Below are 22,812 nucleotides of genomic sequence, written 5' to 3'. Positions count from 1 at the left end.
GCCCGGTCTTCGGCGGTAATTTGGCAGCGGGAGGCCCCCGCTGCGGGTCTTCGGGGCACTTCGGTGGCGGGTCCCGGAACGGAAGGACCCCCCGCCGCCGAATTACCGCCGAAGACCCGGCTGTGTTTCGGCGGTGGGTCCCACTTCAGCGGTAATTCGCCAGTGGGGGGTCCTTCCGCCCTGAAGCAGAAGGACCCCCCGCCGGCGAAGACCGGGAGCGGAAGAAGCTCCTGGGCCGGGCCCCGCAAGAGTTTTCCGGGCCCCCTGGAGCGAGTGAAGGACCCCGCTCCAGGGGCCCCGAAAAACTCTTGTGGGGGCCCCGGCGGGACCCGGGGCCTGGGGCAAATTGCCCCTCTTCTCCCCCCCCCCCTCTGGGCGGCCCTGGTTATTCCAATGCCAAAATATCAAATTTAATATTTCTTTAATTTAGGGTCCAATTCTCAGAGTGGCAAGTTTTCTTTAACTCCCATTGAAATTAATGTAGGATTTTTTCAGGATTAGACTAAAAAGTCTCTTTTTTTTCTAATTTTTCGTATCTGATTAGAATTTACCAAATTTCAATAAAATTTGAAGAAAACAGTAAACATGAAGTACATTCAAGTTGTTATAGCACAACAGCAAAAAACAAAACCCAACTAAATTGGAATGTTTGAATTTTAAGACTGTTTTCCTCAGTGTCATCCTCTAAAACTATTTAAATATTGTCCATAATAATTGTCAAAATACACTTGTTAAAGCGAGGGTACTATATTGTTCCTGAGATTATGAACTCAAATAATGTGATTATGAAAAGCTGTAACGGACGATTTAGCACTAGTCTGATTTTGTATCATATAATGTGTTTTGTGGCAGTGAATCTACTGTTGCCATCTGGCCATGTTTGGTGACTTACGTAAATGAATGGTAGTCTCAGTCCAGTTTTTGCTGAACAGGTGGCCACCTCACAAAAAATATCACTGCTGACACGTGTGTAGACACTGCAGGGAAGTGTGAGGAAACTTGCATTGCTTCTCCTGTTTTCTATCTACCTTTTTCCTGGAGAAACTCATTTTCTGATATCCATCTAACATCTTTCTCAAACACAGGAAAAAAGTCACTTAAATCGCATTAGTATAGCTGTATTAGATCTTCTGTTCACTCTGCCTATACATTTACACAAATATTTTATTAAACCAGTTTGGTGATTTTATTGTTAAAATGAAAACTGTTTGGGATTTTTGCCAACAAATGGTAGTCAGTATTTCCATTCTAATGGTAGCCTTTGTACTTTTTTTTCTTTACTGTATTTTAACTACAAAATTCTTATTAGGTCAGCATCTTACCTACCAGGACTTCAGAAAGTCCTGCTCTGGAGTCTGATCCTATGTACCTTATATCAGTAGTTCTTTTGATTCTTTGCTGTTACACATGTGAGTAAAGGCTGCAAGATCTGGCTCTGGGAATTGCATGGTTTCGGAGTTTGTTATAGTTTGAGTGTCATTTTGTTAATATTCACATTTATTTATAACACCCTTCTAAAAATACTATTTATGTGTCTGTTTTATTAAAAATATGGCCACGTTAATGTAATCCAAGATATAAGTTAGGGCTTGATTTGAGATGAACTGACTACACCACAACTCCAATTGAAGTCAATACAGTAGGCATTTCAAGTCCTTATTTATATAAATTGTATTTCCTGGAAAGTCCAAGCTTTTGATTATATCAAAATTTACTTAAAATATATATTACTACATTGGGCATGGTGTTTGGTTTGAGATGCTTTCTGCTGAAAGGAGCTAGAAATGCCTTCATAAGGATGTGGCGACACTATTCCTTCTTGAGGTAAGCTATGTTTTAAGGACATTCCCAATAATACAGACTTTAAAACAAAAAACAAAACAAACTTTTTTTTTCTGAATATTCTGGTTTCTGTTTGCAATAAACAGGGCTTTGAAAATATATATACACTACTGATTTGTAAATGCTTTTCCTGCCCTGTATTCTTCAGAATTTATAGAAGGAGTCTCCCAGTTCAGTGTCAAAGGGGATAAGGAACAGAAGTTGAGGTGTAAGTACTTTGATTTTTATGACCGCTTTTCTGATAATTTTCAAATGTAGTTTACTTTTAACAAAACATTGGGAAATCACTTTTTCCTCCTGGGGTGCATGTTCTCTGACAGAAGTCTACATCAGGCAGGTCAGGTGGAGACTATCTTGAAGGAGTTGGGACTCTGTACCTCTTGAGGAGGTCACTGGCACCTTCATGAAAAGGCCTGAGCATGCTGCCTCTGCAGCATTGTTGCATTTCCTACTGAATGAGCAAAACAAAGTCCACATCCTTTTTAGATTAAAGGAATCATGAGCAATGCACATCATTTTGCTTTTGACAGTATGGAAATTATTTGATTTTTGCTTATACAATAAAACAAAGAAATACTAAACTGTTCCTGCAAAATTTTGACAATGTATCTTTCAGAAGCATAATATGGTCAAACCTTTGCTTTTTCTTTTAATCCTTATTGCAATAATTAAAGATATAATATGGATGTAGGAAGGAAAGTTCATTAAATATTAAAAAACAGTCCCCCATCCCAGATTTCGACCATGTCCAAATGGCTTGCTGTAAACTGACCAATTGGGGTGTTGATTAGCCGTGCCACAGAAGGCCATGATTTTGTCTCTAATGTGAGTGGCCCAGCTTATGATGCAGTTCTTGTTTGCTGAATTTTGTTGCTGTTTGCTTAATGTCAGTGTTAATGGAATACTTTTACACTCCGGGCTTGTCTACACTTCAAACATTACAGCGGTGCAGCCGCGCCACTGTAGGACTTCAGTGTAGACACTACCTATCCTGACAGGAGGGATGCTCCCTTCAGCTTAGGGAATCCACCTCCCTGAGAGGCGATAGCTAGGTAGACAGGCAAATTCTTCTGTTGACCTATCACCGTCTACATGGGGATTTAGGTTGGCTTAGCCACACCAGTCAGAAGAGTGACTTTTTCAAACCCCTTACCAGTGTAGTTAAACCAACCTAATTTTTTAGTATAGACCAGGTCTGAGTGTTAAAAATCTCCCATACTAAAGGGTTAAATAAATTATAGTAGAATTGTTCACTGTTCTGTGTCTGATATAGTAGGATCCTTGTCTGCCAGGATTTATAAATTCATGACTTAAAAATCAATGTAACTACAGAAAACAATGCAAAACCTTTTTTACTCAGTTGTACATATAAAATACATAGTTATGTATCTGTGTTCTGAGAAGTGTTCAGTCTAGTGGAAATTTTTTTTGGCAGGTCATATTTACTATTGAATTTTCCTTAAACTCATTTTCTGCAGTTGCTTTCCGGATTTATGATATGGACAAAGATGGCTATATCTCCAATGGGGAGCTCTTCCAAGTGCTGAAGATGATGGTTGGGAACAATCTCAAAGACACTCAGTTACAGCAAATTGTAGACAAAACCATAATTAATGCAGATAAGGATGGTGATGGAAGAATATCCTTTGAAGAGTTCTGTGCTGTAAGTATTCTCTAGGGCAGTGGTCCCCAACGCGGTGCGCCCGCGTCCTGGCCCCTGGGAGAGCACCTGCCGAAATGCCGCCGAATTTCAGCGGCATTTCGGCGGGGATGCCTCTCGATGACGACGCTTGTTGCCAACGAGTGACGTCATCGAGAGGTGTCGCTCCCAAATTTCGGCGATGATGCCGCTTGCCATCGACAAGTGACGTCATTGAGAGGCATCGCTCACGAATTTCGGCGGCCACCAGACAAAAAGGTTGGGGACCACTGCTCTAGGGGGAAAATATTGATATTTAGATTTACTAAAATTATATCTAAAATACAGTTTGAGCTAAAGAGACTGGTTTTACCACAATTACAGTAACTCCTCACTTAACGTTGTAGTTATGTTCCTGAAAAATGCAACTTTAAGCAAAACGATGTTAAGCGAATCCAATTTCCCCATAAGAATTAATGTAAATGAGGGGGTTATGTTCCAGGGAAACCTTTTTTCACCAGACAAAAGATTTTATATATATATATTTTGTGCACGCCCCTTCTTTTACCAAGGATGCCAATGGGCTTCCCTGAGCTCCTGGTTCCTCATGTTGACTTCCACAGGTTTAATTTTCAGTGATAGTTTTCCTATTCAAGGAGGCTTGTGTGTATGAAAATCATAGCTGACAAATAAATTCAGAGGTCAGTATAAGTGGATCTGAGAGAGAATAAGCTGTTTGATTTATTCTTTCTTCTGGCTCTCTCAGTATGTGAGTTGCACTAACATAGATTCTATTACACGTAACCTACTTGCCATAACTTACACCCCCTTATATGTGAATTTGGCCTACTCAGTCTGTGGGAGTGTAAGCTGGTGTGGAAAGGCCAGAAAAGAGGGGCGCAGCAGAAAAAGCAACTGACTGGAGGTAGCAAGTTGTTAAGAGGATGCAAGTAGACGTGTGTTTATGTGGTGTGTTGTTTAATATGATTTTACTGATTCTCAGTTCTCTTAACATTAAATGTTTTTCATTGCCATTGCAGGTTGTAGGGGGCCTAGATATCCACAAAAAGATGGTGGTAGATGTGTGACTCTTTTTAGGGCACCACCCAACACTTTTGCTTTCTTCTCCATCTCTGAAGATCTGCTCAAGACGTCCAGCAACGCTCTCTGTGTATTTAAATGGAAGTATTTTTCTCTGTGAAGCCACATTTTCCAACATGAGCCTCATGAAGCCAACTAAGTGTTATTGAACTTTATTCTCTCAATAACTCAGTGTAGCACTTTAAAGTCTGAAGGACAGCAAGATGGAAAGAGCATATCAGTGTGGTGGAGAAAGGGAAGGGGTTGGCTTTTTAATTTATTTTTCTTCATCTTTTATAACAAGGAAATATCTATCTATATATATATGTGTGTCTATTTATATATAGATATATATGTAGCTTTCTATATGTAGTAGTTAGATGGGCTTTAATTTAATATACTTGATTCAGAAACAAAACTAGAGTACAAAGTGCCAAGCAGAACATTAACAGTTCAATATATGGATATACATCCTTACTTTTATTTCACACAGTTTTATATATATATATATATATAATAGAAGAATGTAAAAATTTAACAGGGTGTTAGGTCAACTGTTTTCCTTTTCCTGTGACTGTTCAGATGTTTCTATATATTGACTGGCTGACAAAGCATTGCTTCCTGTTAATTAACCTTAATTACATTTTTGTAACACAGGAGACTGTTTATTTATACCTGTTAATATATTACCAGGGACTGTCTCTCTTTGCTAAATAACTTGTAGTACAGCTCTGCTTAATAGTATAAGAAAATACAGTTTAATGCTAATGCCAAGAACTAGTCCTTGTATGCATATAGTAACTGCAGCATGCTTATATGGTCACTTCATTCTGTCACCTACTAACTGGGAGCAGTTGCATCTATTAAATAGCCCTAAGGATATGTAAATCAGCTGTGAGATTCATTTCAGATACAACAGCTGAAGATGTTTGATGCATTCATGATTTCCCTTGCACTTAGCTTAATGAAATTTAGGATTGATATAGTTGTGCAGGATTCCCATTTACTCATTTTATACATTGCTTAGTGAGATTATAAAATATTTCTTTCCACAAAATTTGTTTCAACCATAACAGTTTCCCCTCTGCATTTAAAAAAGTACTACAGGTAGCATAAATAACTGGTAATATTTTATATCTATATCTATAGAGAGATATATGTATATAGGATTCATACAGGGGGGAAATCTTGTTAACCTATGCCATAGAGAAGGAGGAAAACTTCACGTTGTCTAAATTTATACCTCTTCCTCTTCTCCAGTCCTTCAATTGGAGAATTTTTTTTTCCTTTCCTAGATTTGTCCATATCATGATTTCTAATGGATGGTAACTTGATATATTTGTGTGATATAAAAGTAGCGAGCCATGTTTTACAACTTTATATCATCCCTTCCCTTTTCTGCAATGGTACTATTGGCTGGAAGAAAAACACATTTACTAGATTTTTAGGATAGTACATCTTTGCTGTATAGCAGTTTTTCTATTAAAAATGTTTTATAATCAACAGTGGAAAGGACAGGTTGTATGAACCTACTTAAATGGAGCACCTGTCTGCCATAGCTGTTCCTTCAACTGAGTGCTGCACATCATGGGCTCTGTCTGTGAGAGAGAAATCCAGGTGCTTGGTGTCCTTGCATGACATGAAGTTTTGCATGTAGATCGAATTGAAATGTTCCTCTTGTTTACATAATTTGCATAATTTAAAAAGATAATGTTGCCAAACTTTGGTAAATGTTAATGTTCAAACCGAAAATTTCCACTACATGTAACTTTCTTCCTCTGGATCAGTACGTGGCTTATAATCCCAGCCAGTGGTTGTATCTGTTCCATTGTCAACTGCCATGTGCTCTGCTTCAAGGGGGAACTAGTCTTTTGTGAATTTTTTGTACATAAGTATTTGTTACAAACATTTTAGCAAATGCTTTCTATTTCTCTTACTTGCTTGTGCATATCTTGGCTGGCGTTATAGAAAATAGTGCTGTTGTTATTTCCTTATCGGGGGGATAAGGGTTTTTTTAGTTTGTGTGGGGAAAATGGTTTATGTTGAATGTTTAGTTTTTCCTCTGCATGCTACATCATATGTTGTGGGAACTATAGAACCTTCATACTATATGAATAAAAAAATAAAATATTTGAACCTTGCCATAGTGTTTAAATGTTTTTCTTGAGCTTCATGTCAGGTGGCTTTACTTTACGTTTTTTAAAAATTAATGTTGCAGAACTAATTCCATAGTTGCTGCTGTTCTAAAGAAATTGGTTACTAGCACTATACAATTCCTATTGCAAGTGTTTTGAGTGTTAGAAGATGCGAGCTGTTAGTAGGAATATTGTCAGTCTTCCATTTGCAGTGTTTCAAAGCCACCTGCTTTTTTTTAACTGAGGCACATGACTTTATAAAGGTTATTTTTCTCCTATATGTTCATCTGCCAATCCAGAGGACATTAGGGAGACAAGGTGGGTGAGGTAATATCTTTTATTGGACCAACTTCTGTTGTGGAGAGAGAAGCTTTCGAGCTGCACAGAACTCTACCTCATAAGACCCACCTACCTTCATGGACACAGCTCAACTAGCTCAAATGTTTTTTGATGGTAGAAGGAAGCTCTAACTTAAATGCAAGGATGACAGGCATTTTGGAATGATCTTTGCCCTCATGAGGCAGGTGCACTGTCCTCTGAAGAAAGCAGAGAGAAAACACAATTGTCTAGTTTCTCAGTACTGAAAAACACTCCCTTAGCGTGGAAGCCCTTTTATTTCAACCAAAGCCTGTTTATTTCACTGCTTTTGATGTCCCACTTCAGAAGAAGCTTCTTTTGGGGGCTAGCCCAGTACGGGAGGGGGAGGACTGTTTTGTCCTTCAGTGTAGCACCCAATGCTAGCTTTACAGTAGCTGCCATTCACTGCACGCTTACCTCAGGAAAACTTCTGTGCAGCGTAGCTATTCTTTCTCCTACTCTCAAAGTTAATGGTGTGTAAAATGGCAGGACTAAATTAGTCTAGCATAATGCTTTCTTCCCACTTAACTAACCCTCACTGGTTTGGGGAAAAGATGTTTGAGCCCTCCCCCCAAAAAGCAGTACAAGTACCAATGTGTATAAAAGACGGTTGCAGGACAGACAGGATTGGGATGATGTTTGACTATACAAGCCAATCTTCTGACTGCAACTTTAAATCACAACTCACCTAGATATTCAAACTATTAGTAGAGAAGGGGGAAACCCTTAGTACACATTCGGTAGTGGTTTGGGCATGTGATAAATGGGAGCAGGTTGCCTGAAGTCCAAGAATCTGCTTTTACAGAGGTGCATACACATGCTACTAAACTATTCAACAGGTTACGGCTGTTCATTTCTCTAAGCATGCAGCAGTATTAACATCCCAGCAGAGAGGGCTTCACGTGATTGAAAACTGCCCCTCTAGTTGAAATTTTTGATGGGAAATCTGCTGCTATATTGATGTTGATGTGCTGAGCACCAGCAACTCTGCATACACTCAGTACCACTTCAAGCAGCATTTATTGAACTAGAACCTTGTACAGTAGATAGGTTCACTGCTCTAGTTAAATTGAGCTGCTTCAATAGTACAACATTCACATACCCAAGATTCAGGCAGGTACATGTCTCGCTCTGTATGTACATTCAGAAGGAAGGTATAGGCCTGAAATCCCATTTTAAAATGTAAATTTGAACATGGAAGTGGTGTCTTTTTAGGATGCTCCATTTAATAGAAATCTCTCTTCAAAACAGTTTATCATAGTGAGTGACCTGTTGACACGAGGAAAGTATTTACTAGTCTGCTTAAAGAGGAGGTATTTGGCTGGTTCACTGTAGGTATGAAACTCCAAGTTCTTCATTACAGGTAGGACTGGTACCGCTCCATTTGAAGTTTGCCTCACATTTCCCCATATAAGACCTTAGCATCAGTTGTTTATATCTTTTCAGCCCAAACAGCTGAAGTTTGGCAAACTCCAATGGAACCATTTTGGAAGGTTTCATGCAAAATGGTTCAGCAGGTTGAGACCAGTGTTAGGGGAAAATACATTTTTCCCATATTTAAAATTTTTAGAATTTCTTTGAGAATCCCTTGTACCCCCATACTTTGAGAATGGAACTGAAATTTGACCCAGTTATAAGCCTCTGAAAAATCTGTTTTCACATGGTCAAGAGTGAAACAGCTAAAAATCTTATCTGCACCCAGCATGCTCTATTTCCCCTGCTCCTACTGCTGACTACACTAGGCTGCAGGGGGAAAGCCACTTTCTTGGCAGCTGTGGACTAGGGTTGAGCTCGGGCAGTGGTTCTCAAACTTTTTGTATGGGTGACCCCTTTCAGACACCTCCCTATCTAAATTAAATGTACTATTTTATATTTCATTGTTTTAAATGCTAAATTTATAACCCTATTTAAAATTAATGTACCTTTCCTCACAGCTTTTAAATTAAACATTGAATTATCAGAAAAGTTATTTTTAATTAGTTACTGTTTAATACTAGGTGTGTGAAGAAACGATCAATATTACTTCACAGCAGACTTGCCAGCTAGCTGAGAGGCTGTGAAAAGTGATATCTACATACAAATATCATTTCACCGTAGACTTACTAGCAGCCCATTGCCACTTTTACTTCTGTGGTGATGTTGGCAGCATGTGCTACCTTCAGAGCCGAGTGACCACAGAGTGGTGGCTGCGGGCCAGGCACCCAGCTCTGAAGGCAGTGCTGCTGCCAGCAGCACAAAACTGCAGAAAGTACACCACTACCCCGATAGAACGCAACCTGATATAACACAAATTTGGATATAATGTGGTAAAGCAGCAGGGTGCCCCAGACCCTTTAAAGCACCACCTGAGCCCTGCTGCTTTACTGTGTTATAGCTGAATTTGGGTGGAGACTCGGGCCCTTTAAATCACCACCTGAGCCTGGCTGCTGAAGCCCCAGGAGTCCGGCAGCTGGGCTTGGGCGGTGATTTAAAGGGCCAGAGGCTCCAGCTGCTGCAAGAAGCCTCAGGCCCTTTAAATCCCCACCCAAGCCCCACTGCCAGAGCTCCGGCAGTGATTTAAAAGGCCTGGGGCTCCCCACAGCAGCTGGAGCACCGGACCCTTTAAATCCTCACCGAGGAAGCCGGTCCAGTTCGGCACGGTGTACCGGCCCGAACCTGATACAACGCGGTCTCACCTATAAGGCAGTGAGATTTTTTGGCTCCCGAGGACCGTGCTATATCGGGGTAGAGGTGTATATAGATTTAAATTATATATTTTATAGCAGTTGCTTTGTTTCATGCATGTACTTGCAACCCATGTACAGCCTCATGACCCCGGAGCTAGGGAATGTAAGTGAGAGCAGGGAACCCCTCTGTCCTAGGCTCTCAGTGATGCCCGGGCTGGTGTCCAGCTAGGGTAGCAGAGGAAGCCATCTTATGCAAATACAGAAGGGACAAGTCAAGCCAGGGGGAAGGAAAGGAGTGGAGTGGGTGATCTATCTAAAGCAGAGGGGGGTAAACTACAGGCCCCATCAAGCCGGTGAGACTGTGCTGCCTGGCCCCTGAGCTCCTGGCCCAGGAGGCTAGCCCCAGCCCCTCCCCCACTATTCCCTCTCCACTGCAGCCTAAGCTCGCTTGCTCCTCTGCCGGTGCAATGCTCTGGGCAACAGGGCTGTGAGCTCCTGGGGCAGCACAGCTACAGCGCCTGGCCTGACCCAGTGCTCTGTGTGGCATGGCTGTAGCACCGCCAGCCACTGGTGCTCTGGGCAGGGGAATGTGGGGTGCTGGTCAGGGGGTGGGGTGGTTGGGGGAGCAGGGGGTTGAATGAGGGCAGAGGGGCAGTCAGGAAGGAGTGGGGGTTGGATGGGGTGGCAGGGGGCACTTGGGAGACAGGGAGAAGGGATAGCTGGATGGGGCAGTCAGGAATGAGAGGAGGGGTTGGATGTGGCAATGGGGGTCCAGAGATGATCAGGCAACAGGGAGGGTGTGTGTGTGTGGATGGAGCAGGGGTCCCAGGGGGGCTGTCAGGGAATGTGGGGGGAAGCAGATAGGAAGTGGGAGCTGGGCCACAACCCCCTACCCTAACCAGCCCTCCATACAATGTATGAAACCCAATGCAGTCCTCAGGCCAAAAAGTTTGCCCACCCCTGATCTAAAAGTTCCAACCTTGCTGATGCCCTGGTGTGGGAGTTAATATACCACTAGAAAAATCAAATTTGCTTTAATAAAAATTAAAATATTAAACATGAGTTAAAGCCAAGCACTTGTTAGAAAATTCAAAAATGAAGCTTGCTACCACATATGTCCTGGTGGTCCCAGGGCTGGGGATCTTTCCTGCACTGCGGGGCTCAGGAGATTGGTGGGCCCAACTGTGCTCCATGTTACCCCACTGCCTTCATAGTAGTAGCTGGAATTTTCCCCCACATCTTAAACCAAGCTCTCAAAGTTTAACATCAGAAGGGTCTATTCTCTGCCTCAATCTGTATTATGGGGATAGAGGCCCCACAGGGGGGTTGTGAAAATCAGTTGTCTGTGAAGCACTCACTACTACAGCAAAGAGCCCAAGAGGAAATTGTCTTTGGAGCCAGGTTTGAATGGCATGCAGCAAATAAGGCTGCAGTGAATGAGGAAACAAGTTATTGAACTGCTGCTCAATCAGACCCATCCATCATGTGCAGAGGAAGGAGTTCTGTGAAAAAAACTGTGATGTAATTGAAGGCATCATGCACTCACACAAGGGGGGGGCAAATTAAGGTAAGTAAACAATCCCCTTTTCAATCATGGGTTTGTGCCCTTTATTTTAATTCTTCCCTAAACACACCCCAGTTCTGCCATATTCCTCCTTTGGGGAGGTCTCCAGTACTGTACAAATGTATTTTCCATCCTCTTCCTTAAATCACATTTTCTTTGACTGCAACAGCACACTGATGTCTTTATTAAGATGTCTACATTACCTAGGCCACTTTCCTGCATTGAGTGACACTTTAGCATTCTGGAAGATTCATGAGTAGTTTGTTTTGCCTGCAATGTATATTACTTTGCATTTACTGATACTGAACTTCATCCATCATTACATATTCACCTCTAGGGTGACCAGATGTCCTGATTTTATAGTGACAGTCCTGATATTTGGAGCTTTTTTTAATATGGGCTCCTATTACCCCCCACCCCATCCTGATTTTTCACACTTGCTCTCTGGTCACCCTATTCACCTCGCTTGGTCAAATATCTCAAGTTCTTCTGGTCCTGCCTAATTTAAATAACTTATCTACATTTTGCTTCCTCACTCATCTGTTTCCAAGCAATTATTTATACAGTGAACATAAGTACATAGAGAACCGTGGGCCACCCACCTGTTGTGCTTTCACTTTAAAAACAGATTAAACAGTCACTTTTGTTATCTCCTAAACAGTTTTTGATCCCTGGCACTATTTTGTCTTTCATCTTATGAGAAAGATATCATGGGTAGCCTCTTTGAGGAATCTGATCAAAAGCTTTTTTTTTTTTCCTTTGTACACACCACACTGGTTAATGGTATGATTTGCCAGATAGCACTATTTTACTTATTATTTCAACCAAATTTGACAAGTACATACAGAAGACTTACTAAGTCTATGATTGCCCACATATTGACAGATACAACATGGTTATGTTCCAAGCTTCTGGAATAACAGCTGTCTTTAAATAAGGTTTTTATTAACAGCTCAGCCATTTCATACCTAAGCTCCTTCAGAATCTCAGCTGTATACGATGTGGGCCTGGTGACTGCTTTTTAATGCATCAATTTGCTCCAGTACCTGACACCTCAATCTGAGAGTGCATCTTCATTACAAGAAAGAAAATGGCCCTGGCCATCAACATCTGCAGTATAGACTGAGTCAAAGAAAGCCTAACCACTAGATTCAAGGTGGATGACGCTATCTAGCAAGGTGCGTCTGTGGAGGACTGTACTTTTCCTGTTCCAAAATGTAACTAGAGGGACAACACTTGAACTACTGCCATTTCTGTACAGTATGATCTATGTCATGTTCTGTTCTCTGATCATGTATACTATACTAAGTATCCTGACAAGATTTTGGTCTGAAGCTGATATGCACAGGCCCTGCTTCCCCTTCCTCTTGGAATTTTATAAATAAATCAATGAAGGTGATGTGCAATCAAATGAGTCAGACTGTTGCCACTGGTCCAAGAACTAAGTTAACACCATTTAAGAAATCTGAATGCATGAGTTTACGATGCTTCCTAACCAGTCACTTTCTTCAGAAACCAATGGTCCTGTTCATCAGTATTCTTGCTTTAAGTGAAAGATTCAATCAAATTAACCGTACTTTTGATTAGTGATAAAGCATTAATCTTTAATGAATATACAAGGGTTTACGTTAAATTACTTAAATATTGTGTCAAAAGATCAGACATTATGCCTGAACGAAAACAGACTGCAAAAGCAGCCCTACTTTCTTCTAAGTTTCCCAATCAAGTTGAAGGAGGCTGAGCACCTGCTTCATGCAGAACTGGTGTTATTCTATACACATTGGCTGTGTATTAAGATCTCCAGCCACAATATCTGTATATTGGATACAGAGTCCAAAATTAGAGTCCTGAGTCTTAGAATCTTTCAGCTGCTCTGCTCGCCACAGCTCTAATATTGCCATAGACTTTTGATGGAGGGCTTCCTGCAGAGAAGACAGACATTATTATAAAATGGTATTGACAGATAGCCACTAGTACAAACTCTGCTGTAAGACTGAGGCTGCTTTTGAAACCTCAAGGTGTCTGCATTACTGCCAAGATAATTTGCAATGACTGATAAGAGGCTCCAAAAGAAATTATCAGCTTGTCAGATTATTAAGGAAACATCTAGGGTAAAATATGTCAGATTCCAATATAAAGGAGGAGATAGCCACTATGCTTTGGTAAAGCTTTGCAATTAGTTGCAAGAAGTATAAATTTGCTGTTTACAAGTGATTTTTCTGCAGAAGTCATTCCTAGCTGGAGATGATAGTGTCCGATATGTAATTTGCCAAAGCTTGTGCTAACTTTTCATTTGATAACCCAGAATTGTAAGAGTTTCAACTCCTCTGTTCTAAACAACAAAAGCCAGAAACAAGAAGTGTCACTAGTGAGTGCAGCCTTCTGTAGACGTTCAACACTCCATTCCCTGCTCTGCTCAAAGTTCAGATTTAGAATAATCCTCTGGCAAAAAAAGTTAAGCCATACTTAAAGTAGCAATGATTGCAGTTTCCCCTTAAATACAAATCTTATAACAAATCAGTTTTTTTGCACAATGGACTGAAGTTAGTTAACAGGGCTTACCTAAAATGAGATTGCAAATTGCTGTTCGTGCCATCTTAATATTCTGAAAAGATCCTAAAATATGAATTTTCCTGTAACAAGCAACCAAAACAGTGTTATTTGGGAAAGGTTTTTGCCTTTAAGCACGTAATTAATGTTACAGTATTCAAGTGAATTTGAGATTCAAGAATTAATGCACTAGATCTTTGGAATCCACTTGTAATTAATAATGCAAGACTGGCAACAAAGTATAACACTTGTAACAAGTATGATTGAGTTGATGTTTTCCTTTCACTTCATGCTACCAACAACAGGTGGAATCTCTGTCCTATAGTCTTTTCTGATACATAAATTTATTTCCGAAGATGTTACGATTAGCTCACTTGATGGTGCCAAGTTTGGAGGTCAGATTTTGAGTTGTTGTATGATGAGCAGTTGTAACCAAGTTTAATAGTAGTGACTGGAGAAGAAACTGATCTGGAAGTCCAAGACCCCACGTCCCATTTAAAGATGGCATTCCAAACAATGAATAACTCATTGCTATCCTCTACCCTTTTGAATGCAACTTGTGCATGCTCACATTTGTGGACGCAAACTATATATCTGCACTCCCGCTATCACATGAAGATGCACCTTAATACCCCCCTGCATTTTATTTAGTGGGTACAACGTGCATCTACAAAAGAGAGAAGAGGCTGAGCTGCACTCCCTCTGGAAGCTTATCCTTTAAAATCTCTTCAAACATGGAAGCAGCCCCATCAACTTCCCTTCACCAGATCATTCCACTGGATAGCTCAAATTCAGTCAGAGCAGGACTAATTTGTGCTTCACTTTAAACATGTATTTTCATATTTTGAGCACCTTCCATCTTTATAACCAGAACATGGCTACCCGTCATGTGTACATTCTTTCAAATTTCATACCTCTTCACTGATTCTGTTTGAGCTTCCTGCAATTTAGGAAACCTACAATTCTGGGGGGGGACACCATTCAGCTACCATTGGAACATATCTCCCCAACCCATTCAGCTTCCAACCTCCCGTGATGTTGCCTCAGATGCTGATCTTACTGTTGGCTCCTAAGGAGCATTCCCCTGTCATTACCATGTAGGCCAAGAAAACAATCACTTTGAAGATGTTAGCATTCATTGGTTTGGAGAGCAAGAATCTTGAATGATCCCCATCATGTAGAACTGTCCCTAACACTTACATGCACAACATGACATTCTGGGTTATTGCACAGAAGGGAAGAATGGATAAAGGATCAAAATACAAGTTTTAGGAACCGCACATTGCCTAGAAATTAAATGTGAGAAAGAGTCTACTTACGAGTCAGCAAGAACTATTCGTGTCCTGGTTACATTTTCTATAGTGAATTTGGTTTTTCCACCTTTTCCTGCTATTCTTCCTATTGCTCTAGAAAGGTGATCTCCTTTCAAAGGCTTGACTAAAGCAGAAAAGGGAAAAAAAATGCATTTCATTAGCCAATAACAATATGTATTTCTATAGCAGCTTTTAGGGTCTTTCAAATCGCTTTACAAACAGGAAACAGTTTCAAAATACCTCTATGGTGATAGGGAAACACTACACAGGGATTATTTTATTCACTACAGTGGGACAGCAGCTCACTCCAGAGGTAGCAGTGTTTCAGAGAGGAGTAACAAAGTGATCCCTGTGTAGGACTAACAGGAATCACTCAAGTGGTTGGAGAACAAAGACCAATTCCTGAGTGAGCTGTGAGAGGATCAAAACAATTAACATGCTCATGTAGAACAGAACTGAAATTAGAACCATCTAGGGTCTTATACCACCCTGATTCCTTTGTATCTGTGCACCTTCCATTAGTGCATTCAGCAATGTAGCTAACATCTGTCAGCTGTGGTTCGTGTTCTCTCATCCTCCCCCCAGGGGGAGAACTACACGTGCAGCACAGTGTTTTGTACTGGCAGGATTTATCTTGTTTTTTGTTTGCTGCTCCAATCAGCATTCGATGAATGGAGTCAGATGTGCCAAAACACCATTCCACTCCTCAGTCTAAAACCCACAGCTATGGTATTCCCTAACACCCAGAATGTCACTTTTCAAATTCACTACACGCTTCCTCAACTCTTCTTTTGGCAAGGAGAAGGGTACCTACATCATTATTTGTCAGAAACAAACAGCAGAGATTAGGAATACAGGCTTTCATAAGCCAAATGGGAACTAACCTGACAAATCTGATACACTGCTTTTAACACTGAACAAAAGTGTTGATGTTTTAGAAGAAAGACAATTGTGCTATCACCACACCTCTAGCCAATTTTGTACTGCCGTATGTAGGAGTAAAAGTTATTTCCTGACCCACAGGGTGAGCAATGTACATCCCCGAGAACTACATGCTTTTTCAAGACTGCGCAGAGTGTTCTGATCATGTTATCCAACCCTTAAAAAAAAAAAAAAAAAAAAATTGACCTTCCACAGCAGTGAACTACACTGGCTGATTAGTGGGAATACTGCTTTCTGTAGTAAGTAAATGATTTTACCTGTCCTAAATTCAAATGAAAGGTGTCACACGTGCCTTTGAATTCAGAATCAGTTTTGCAATGCTGCTTATTTTTGCTAAATACCTCCGTAGCAGATGTCTATTAACCCACACAATCTTAAAAAAATTGCAGCACAGGTTTGCTGATTCCCACATTCCTATTTAGACTCTGAACTCCTTGGGACAAGATCTGTCATTTTGTACAGCATCAGGCATAGTGCAACCGCTCAAACACTACATAAGCCCAATAATCCTCATGACAAACTAGAATCATCCTACTTTTCAGCTAAGATGCAACAGGGAGTGCTGTACTGAGGTCTCATTACTAAGACTGCTGCTTTTGCAAAATACACTATAGTAATGTATTATCATAAATACGTGACAAATTCAGTTATATTACTGTACAGTATCTCTGTGATTTATGCTGTTTGCTTATATACTAAGCTGCAAAACAATTCACAATGGATCTCAAGTTGTACTGAATATTAGAGGCAATTTTCTTTTCGGCACAGAATACGACACCTGATGCACTATTGAAAGACACTTACCATCTGTAACTTCAAAAGATTCTAGGAAAAGGTCGTCTAACCTGACGAGAGCAAGAGCATCCTAAAATATTAAAAAAAGGTTGTGTTATAACACTGTAGAATACAGATAGGAAAACATGTTTAAGGAGCTGCATCATAAACTTTTTTTTTTTTTAAAAAAAGATGTAAATAATAGAACAGATTCACAGAATGACCTCATGTAATGTACCAAACTGCACCAGGCTAATCCACTGAAGAATTAGTTGGTTGCAGCCTATGGTCCCATATAAGGAACGCGGCAGGAGCTTTAAATACCCATCGCTCTCTCTACACCCAATACACCTCCCACTGGAATGTGCACATGCAGATCAAGGACAGTGTATAACCAGAAAAATTAAAATGATGAAGCTGGCCTACTACCCTGAATCTACTCATGACTTACTTGGTATTCTGGTGCTTAACGTATTAAAAAAAAAAAAAAAGACCTCTAAACCTCTAAAACTTAGTTTAAAATGCATCAAATGGTCTGATGTTTCTTCAGAAAGAAAATCTTACTAAGAGTACATGAATACAAGTAAAATAGCAAATTCAAACAAACATCTATACAAAAATATATATTAAAAACAGATTCAACGTATCCCTAATGAGTGGTTTTGAAATAAAATGTTTACACAACACACACCCCTCCAGCTTTACAAAGGCAAGCTTACTGTACCATTGTGTTGGAAACTAGAGAAAACCTATGCCCCATAACCAGCATCCCCATAGCAAGCCTGCACAGAAGCCAAGGATTTTAAGCCAGCAGGTTTCTATTACCCCTACTTATACCACAATTTAGACTAGGTGACCAGGACCACCTGGCTGCTGAAGACTCACCTCAACTTGAAATCCAAGAATAAATGCTTTCACAAAGTCAGCTGCTTTCGTCAGAGCACTTACATCTTTTGTCTCTTTACAAGTCTACATGATAAACAAATTAAGTTGCATGTGAGAGAGAGAGAGAGAGATCGATCAGGACTTGAGAAATTCACCTAACATCTTCTAGTCCAAGAACTAAGTCTACTCACCAGGCTGAAATACACCAGTTCCCCACGCCAACCCCCTCCTGTCGGATCTATTGCTTGGGTCCAAAGACCCTGCAGTTCTGCTGAATTAACACTGCCTTCAATTAATGCTGGCCCTTCACCATGAGAATTTATGTTGCTCCCCAGACCACTCAATCAGTGCTGGGCAGCCTCTCTCCCCACCAAGCCAGGTTCTCCTTCTCCTGGAACAAACCCCATGCCATTCTAAAACGGAGAGCAGCAAAATGAGAAGCAGGGAGGCACTAGACAGTGTGACAACCACCAGCAGCAGGCCCCATCTACTAGAGTATTGAGAACTTGCTTGAATGGAATCCTTGCTAGCATCTCCTTCCAACACAGGGATGTGTGTGTTGGGATTCTTGCCAACAGCTGCCAAGGACTCTGTGTGTGTGTGTGTGTGTGTGTGTGTGTGCGCGCGCGCCGGAGGGGGGGGGGGGGGGGAAAGAAGAACCCCACAATTTTGGCCAGATTGAGATTAAAGTTAATGATTGGACAACTATGAGATTTTACCTAGGGATGTGGTGGATTTTCTGAATTTGAAGTCCTTAGATCAAACTGGATCTCTCTCTCTAAAGATATGCCCTAGTTCAAATAGACATTATAAGCTTGATACAAATGTTACTGAGTATGCGATCCAGGAGGTCAGACTAGATCACAGTGATTCCTTGGGGTCTTATCTACAAATTTATGAGACGTCAGAATGATACGCAAAAATGCAGGTCTGGACAAGGAAATAGGACAAGGATAGGCAGTTTTGTGAGTCAGCAGCATAAAGGAGATAGTCATAGTCATAAAATAACTAAAAAAAGGTGACCAACAAGGAAGCCATGTGTGACCTCCACGAAAATTTGGAGAGGAGACTAAGAGGCAGAGTAACATAGGAGAATAACCACAAAAGTCAAGAGCGAACAAAATTTCAAGAGCAATAAATTAGACAGCAATGAAGTCAGACAACTGATCGAGAAAAATGAGTGAGGAGAACCTTGACAAATCTCATGGCTTGAAATGCATCACTAAAGACTTTGGTGAGAACGCAAGCTCTGTATTCTGGAGGCTTTTTTTCACATCTCCTCCCTCTGAAGTATCAGGAATGGTCATGGCTGGAGATGGACCAGTGGACAGGGTGGGCTGTGCTCTGAGGTGTACCGAACATTCTCTCTCAGGTAATTAGCTGGATGGTTCTTGCTCTCTTGATCAGGATCAAACGGTTGACCATATGAAGGAATTCTCTCTCAGTGAGACTGGCAACGGCCTTGCAGGTTTTGCCACCTTCCTCGGCAGCGTGTGGATGTGAGTCACTTGCCAGGATTATCTGGCCATCTCACTTAATCATTTCCCTGCCACTGTAGGGGCGTCAGACATTAGGACCGACTAAGATACAGCTCTCTGTGGTACATAGTAGTCTAGGCTCCTATGGGCTGTAAGCATAGAATATCAGGGTTGGAAGGGATCTCAGGAGGTCATCTAGTCCAACCCCCTGCTCAAAGCAGGACTAATCCCCAACTATTTTGGTGTAACTTTGATTGTTGGGGTTAGTGGGTGTATGCAGGGAGGTGTTAATGGCCTGTGACATAAAGGTCAGACTACACAATCTTGTGGTCCCACCAGGTATTAAACTCTATATTAGAGTTTAGTGGGCAGAAGCATGACTGGAGAGGGTCTACGATGGAAACAGGAGAAAAGAACCCCACACAGTGACTGCAAGGGAGAGCAAGTTCAGAGATGTAGGGGGAGAGATTGGACAATCATTTGAAGGTGATATGGGATTAAGGTGGGCTTCTTTTTTTCCAATTTATATTTTAAGATTGGGGAGACCAAATCTTGTCCTGAGCATGGAAAGAACCAAAGTACGTGTTGGGGTGGGGTAGGGTGGGGTCAGATTATAAGACAAAAAGGGCTGGGGATGCTGGAGCAGGTGGAGGAGGAAAGCAAACTCAGTCTCAGTGAGAAGCAGAATGTGCTAGGGGCTGAGGGAGGAGATCATGCTGGAGTTTAATCAGTGTTTCCTTTGTCAGTGGGAGACATCCAATTTTTTAAAAAAGGAAAACTGACTATACATTTTGTGTAACATTTCAGTATTGTTATCCTCAAGAGGTGATACTAAAAAAAGTTAGTAATGCCTTCCTCTAATTGTTCAAACACATTCTAGAGTCTCAAAAAACAGCAATTTATAAATCTCCAATTTTCCAAATTAGATATTATGTATATTACACATAAGATCTATGACCAAGTCACAACTGTCAAAAAACAAGACACTGTATAATGAAAACATTTGTGCAGGCTTATCTACTGTAAGTCTTGTAGTGACTACTGAACTCAGAATAAGATTTACTGATAAGGGAAAAGTTACCAGTAGCTTCCACATTTCAACTCTTAAATTTGAAAATGTGGCTTTTAAAAATTAATGTGGAACACAGCTTAATAAAAGTATTACAACATGTTATAAATATAGTTACCCACATGTCATGGGCTTAACACAAGCTTTAGACACGCTGTTAAAAGTTGTTAAGCTGCGGAGGCAGTCAATAAGAATGTTAGTTACGGCCGCAACTATCACTTTCTATATCCCAAGTGACTTGAGCATAGTCCATTAGACAGAAGGAATGCATGAGCTAAGTAACTATGATCGTTTGTCTGCTATGATGAATAAAAGTCATTATGAGATTTGGCAGCCCAAAAAACATAACTCAAACCATTTACACAAGTGTTATACGGTCTTAACTATTTACAAAGCATTGCATTCTGCAATCAGATCTAGTGGTTGGATCTGTTCAAAAACCAAATTAGAGAGATAAACAGCCTCTGAGTCAGTGTTGCCAGAGGGTTGTCGTCTTTCTCTAAGTTTTATTTATTGCTTTATGAGTAAAGTACTTGAGGACACAACTGTTAAGTTTTAGTTTGATCTCATATGTTTTACGGGGCTCCACTTTAGTTTCCTATCACTAGTAACTGGGATCTAGGTAATTAACAAGTTTTTGTGATACAAACAAATACAAGAGATAAGTTTTCTGACTCAGCTGACTGAGGTGCTGCATGAAAATGTCAGGAAAGAGCTTTCTCCTTACCTTGATTTCTACATTTCTTGATTTTAAATTAAATCTGATTTGAAGTTGCAGGTGTTCTACAATAGGTGTGAATATTTTCATCCAGTTTTCTTTCAAAGGAGTATATCTGTGTGCTGGTACAGGAATTTTCCTCATTTCATCTTTTCCGCTCTAGAAAGAAAAAAAAGTTTAAGTAGCACTAACCACCACTACGATCATTCTTCCCAAAAGAGAGCCTATCGGAATGCTCAATCATCAAATCATGCTTTTGCCTTGAAGTCACTACACCAATGAAAGAAAAAAGTGGTAGAGAAAAATATCAGGGAATCAAATTTAGAAGGCATAGACTGCCAGAGCACTGAAAGAAGTTTTATATCAATATTTTACTTATGATAGATGAGATTAAATATTAATATTTACTGGGAACAGGCAATGCCAAGAAACTGGAGAGTTATTATCAAGTACTTCAACTTTTAAAAAGCTGAAACTTCTTGCTGCAAATGTTTCCCCATCTACTCCTGCTTAGTTTCCAAACAGTGTTCTTCAGCTCCAAGTTAACAAGCTCACCTTCACTGGAGAAAAAGTGCATCTGTGGAGAATATTATAAAACAGTAAACCTTCTATATAGCTAAAGGGACACAGTCCACTGAAAAGTCACACTGCTACCTAAAAATGTTTAGATATCATTCCTAATATTACTTTAGCTGAATGATGATAAAATGTTTGCGTTTTTCTAGTTTGTTTACTTTTTGCATTATATAGCACACTACTTTCTGGTCTCATTGTTTCCCCTGGATAGTCAATGTCTCATGTTTGTGAGCAGAAACAAGGGGAAAAAACATTACAAAGTTATGTAGCCCCAAAACCACGTAAGTTTGCCGATGGACTCAAGGCCAGACCTAGCACCTACAACTACTTTTTTTTTTTTTTTGCCTTTTTTAAAGCTGACGGGCTTTCAAGTTAACAACGCCCCTTTAACACGACAGCTTCTGCCGGCAGGGAGGTGAAATCTAACGAGGTCTCAACCATTCCCCCCGCCCACCACCACACACACACCCCCCAGTGCCCTTATGTACCTTGCAAAGCAACAAGGACGACAGGGCACCGCTCAGACCTACTTCACTCGTGTTTTAACCGGCCCCAACCCCGCTGCAACCCGGAGCGCCGCGCTGCCACACGGCTGGAGGACGCAGCCGCGTGTCACTGCAGGAGCTCAGCCTACGTGCCGGGGGCCTCGGGCTCGGCACCAACAGGCGGGGGCACCGGGGAGCTCTGCCCCCCCAGCAGCCGGCGCGCTGACAGCGCACGGGAACCCGGCGGCAACGGAACGGGCAGCGCGGGGGCTCCGGGCAGCGGCTGGCTCGACCTAGTTCAAGCCCAACGGGCAGGGCCGGTCCCCGCACGGCACCCGCGCAGACGCCCCGGCTCACCCTGAGCGCGTCCCCGGAGACGGGCGGGAAGTCGGGCCGCTTGCTGGGCCAGGGCTGCCCCGTGTCCATGCGGCTCCCGCCGCCCCCGTCCAGCTCGGCCGCCCGCCGCTTCCGTTTGCTCCGCTTGGGGACCCTGGTGAAGCCCCCCGCCTCCGTCGCGCTCTGGGTCCCCGGGGCCGCGGCGGGGCAGCCCCTCCCGGTCCCTTCCTCCGCGGGCCCCTCCATGCAGCACCTCACACGTGCGGGCGGAGCCGGCCCAAGGGCTGACGCAGTCCGGAACCACAGAAACGTCACTTCCGTCCTCAGGCCCCCTACACGGAACTCCTAGGAGCCCTCGGTGATGCCTGACCAGGAGGGGGGGCTGAGCCCCGGATGTGACCGT

The 22,812-nt window shown here is 41.6% G+C and overlaps 2 protein-coding genes across 2 annotated transcripts in view; one reads left to right on the top strand and one right to left on the bottom strand.

Moving 5' to 3' along the window:
- The window catches only part of DNAAF10 (dynein axonemal assembly factor 10), a 117,330-nt gene that overhangs the window by 79,287 nt on the left and 15,231 nt on the right, over positions 1–22,812 (top strand). The window contains exons 4-5 of the mRNA XM_039529041.1: positions 1,991–2,050; positions 3,321–3,505. Coding sequence (XP_039384975.1) covers positions 1,991–2,050; positions 3,321–3,505 — 245 coding nt within the window. The remainder of the gene's footprint in view (positions 1–1,990; positions 2,051–3,320; positions 3,506–22,812) is intronic.
- Positions 12,867–22,773, bottom strand: PNO1 (partner of NOB1 homolog). The gene is made up of 7 exons (XM_039528632.1): positions 22,431–22,773; positions 21,022–21,171; positions 17,748–17,831; positions 16,893–16,953; positions 15,153–15,270; positions 13,846–13,916; positions 12,867–13,205 (listed from the first exon to the last, which is right to left on the bottom strand). The coding sequence occupies exons 1-7, from the start codon at positions 22,653–22,655 to the stop codon at positions 13,138–13,140; spliced, it is 777 nt and encodes a 258-aa protein (XP_039384566.1). The 5' UTR covers positions 22,656–22,773; the 3' UTR covers positions 12,867–13,137.

The sequence above is a fragment of the Mauremys reevesii genome, linkage group 3 (genome assembly GCF_016161935.1).
Source record: "Mauremys reevesii isolate NIE-2019 linkage group 3, ASM1616193v1, whole genome shotgun sequence".
Taxonomy (NCBI): Eukaryota; Metazoa; Chordata; order Testudines; family Geoemydidae; genus Mauremys; species Mauremys reevesii.
This window is presented reverse-complemented; position numbering and strand designations above follow the sequence as displayed.

Bases quoted from the DNA above. Each gene is read 5' to 3' on its own strand.
- PNO1 (XM_039528632.1), bottom strand. From the start codon at position 22,655: ATGGAGGGGCCCGCGGAGGAAGGGACCGGGAGGGGCTGCCCCGCCGCG. The intron at 16,954-17,747 runs GTGAGTCTTCAG...TTAATATTTTAG, and splicing joins TTCTTGGATTTCAAGTTGAG to GATGCTCTTGCTCTCGTCAG. The intron at 13,917-15,152 runs GTAAGTAGACTC...TGCTTGTTACAG, and splicing joins CGAATAGTTCTTGCTGACTC to GAAAATTCATATTTTAGGAT.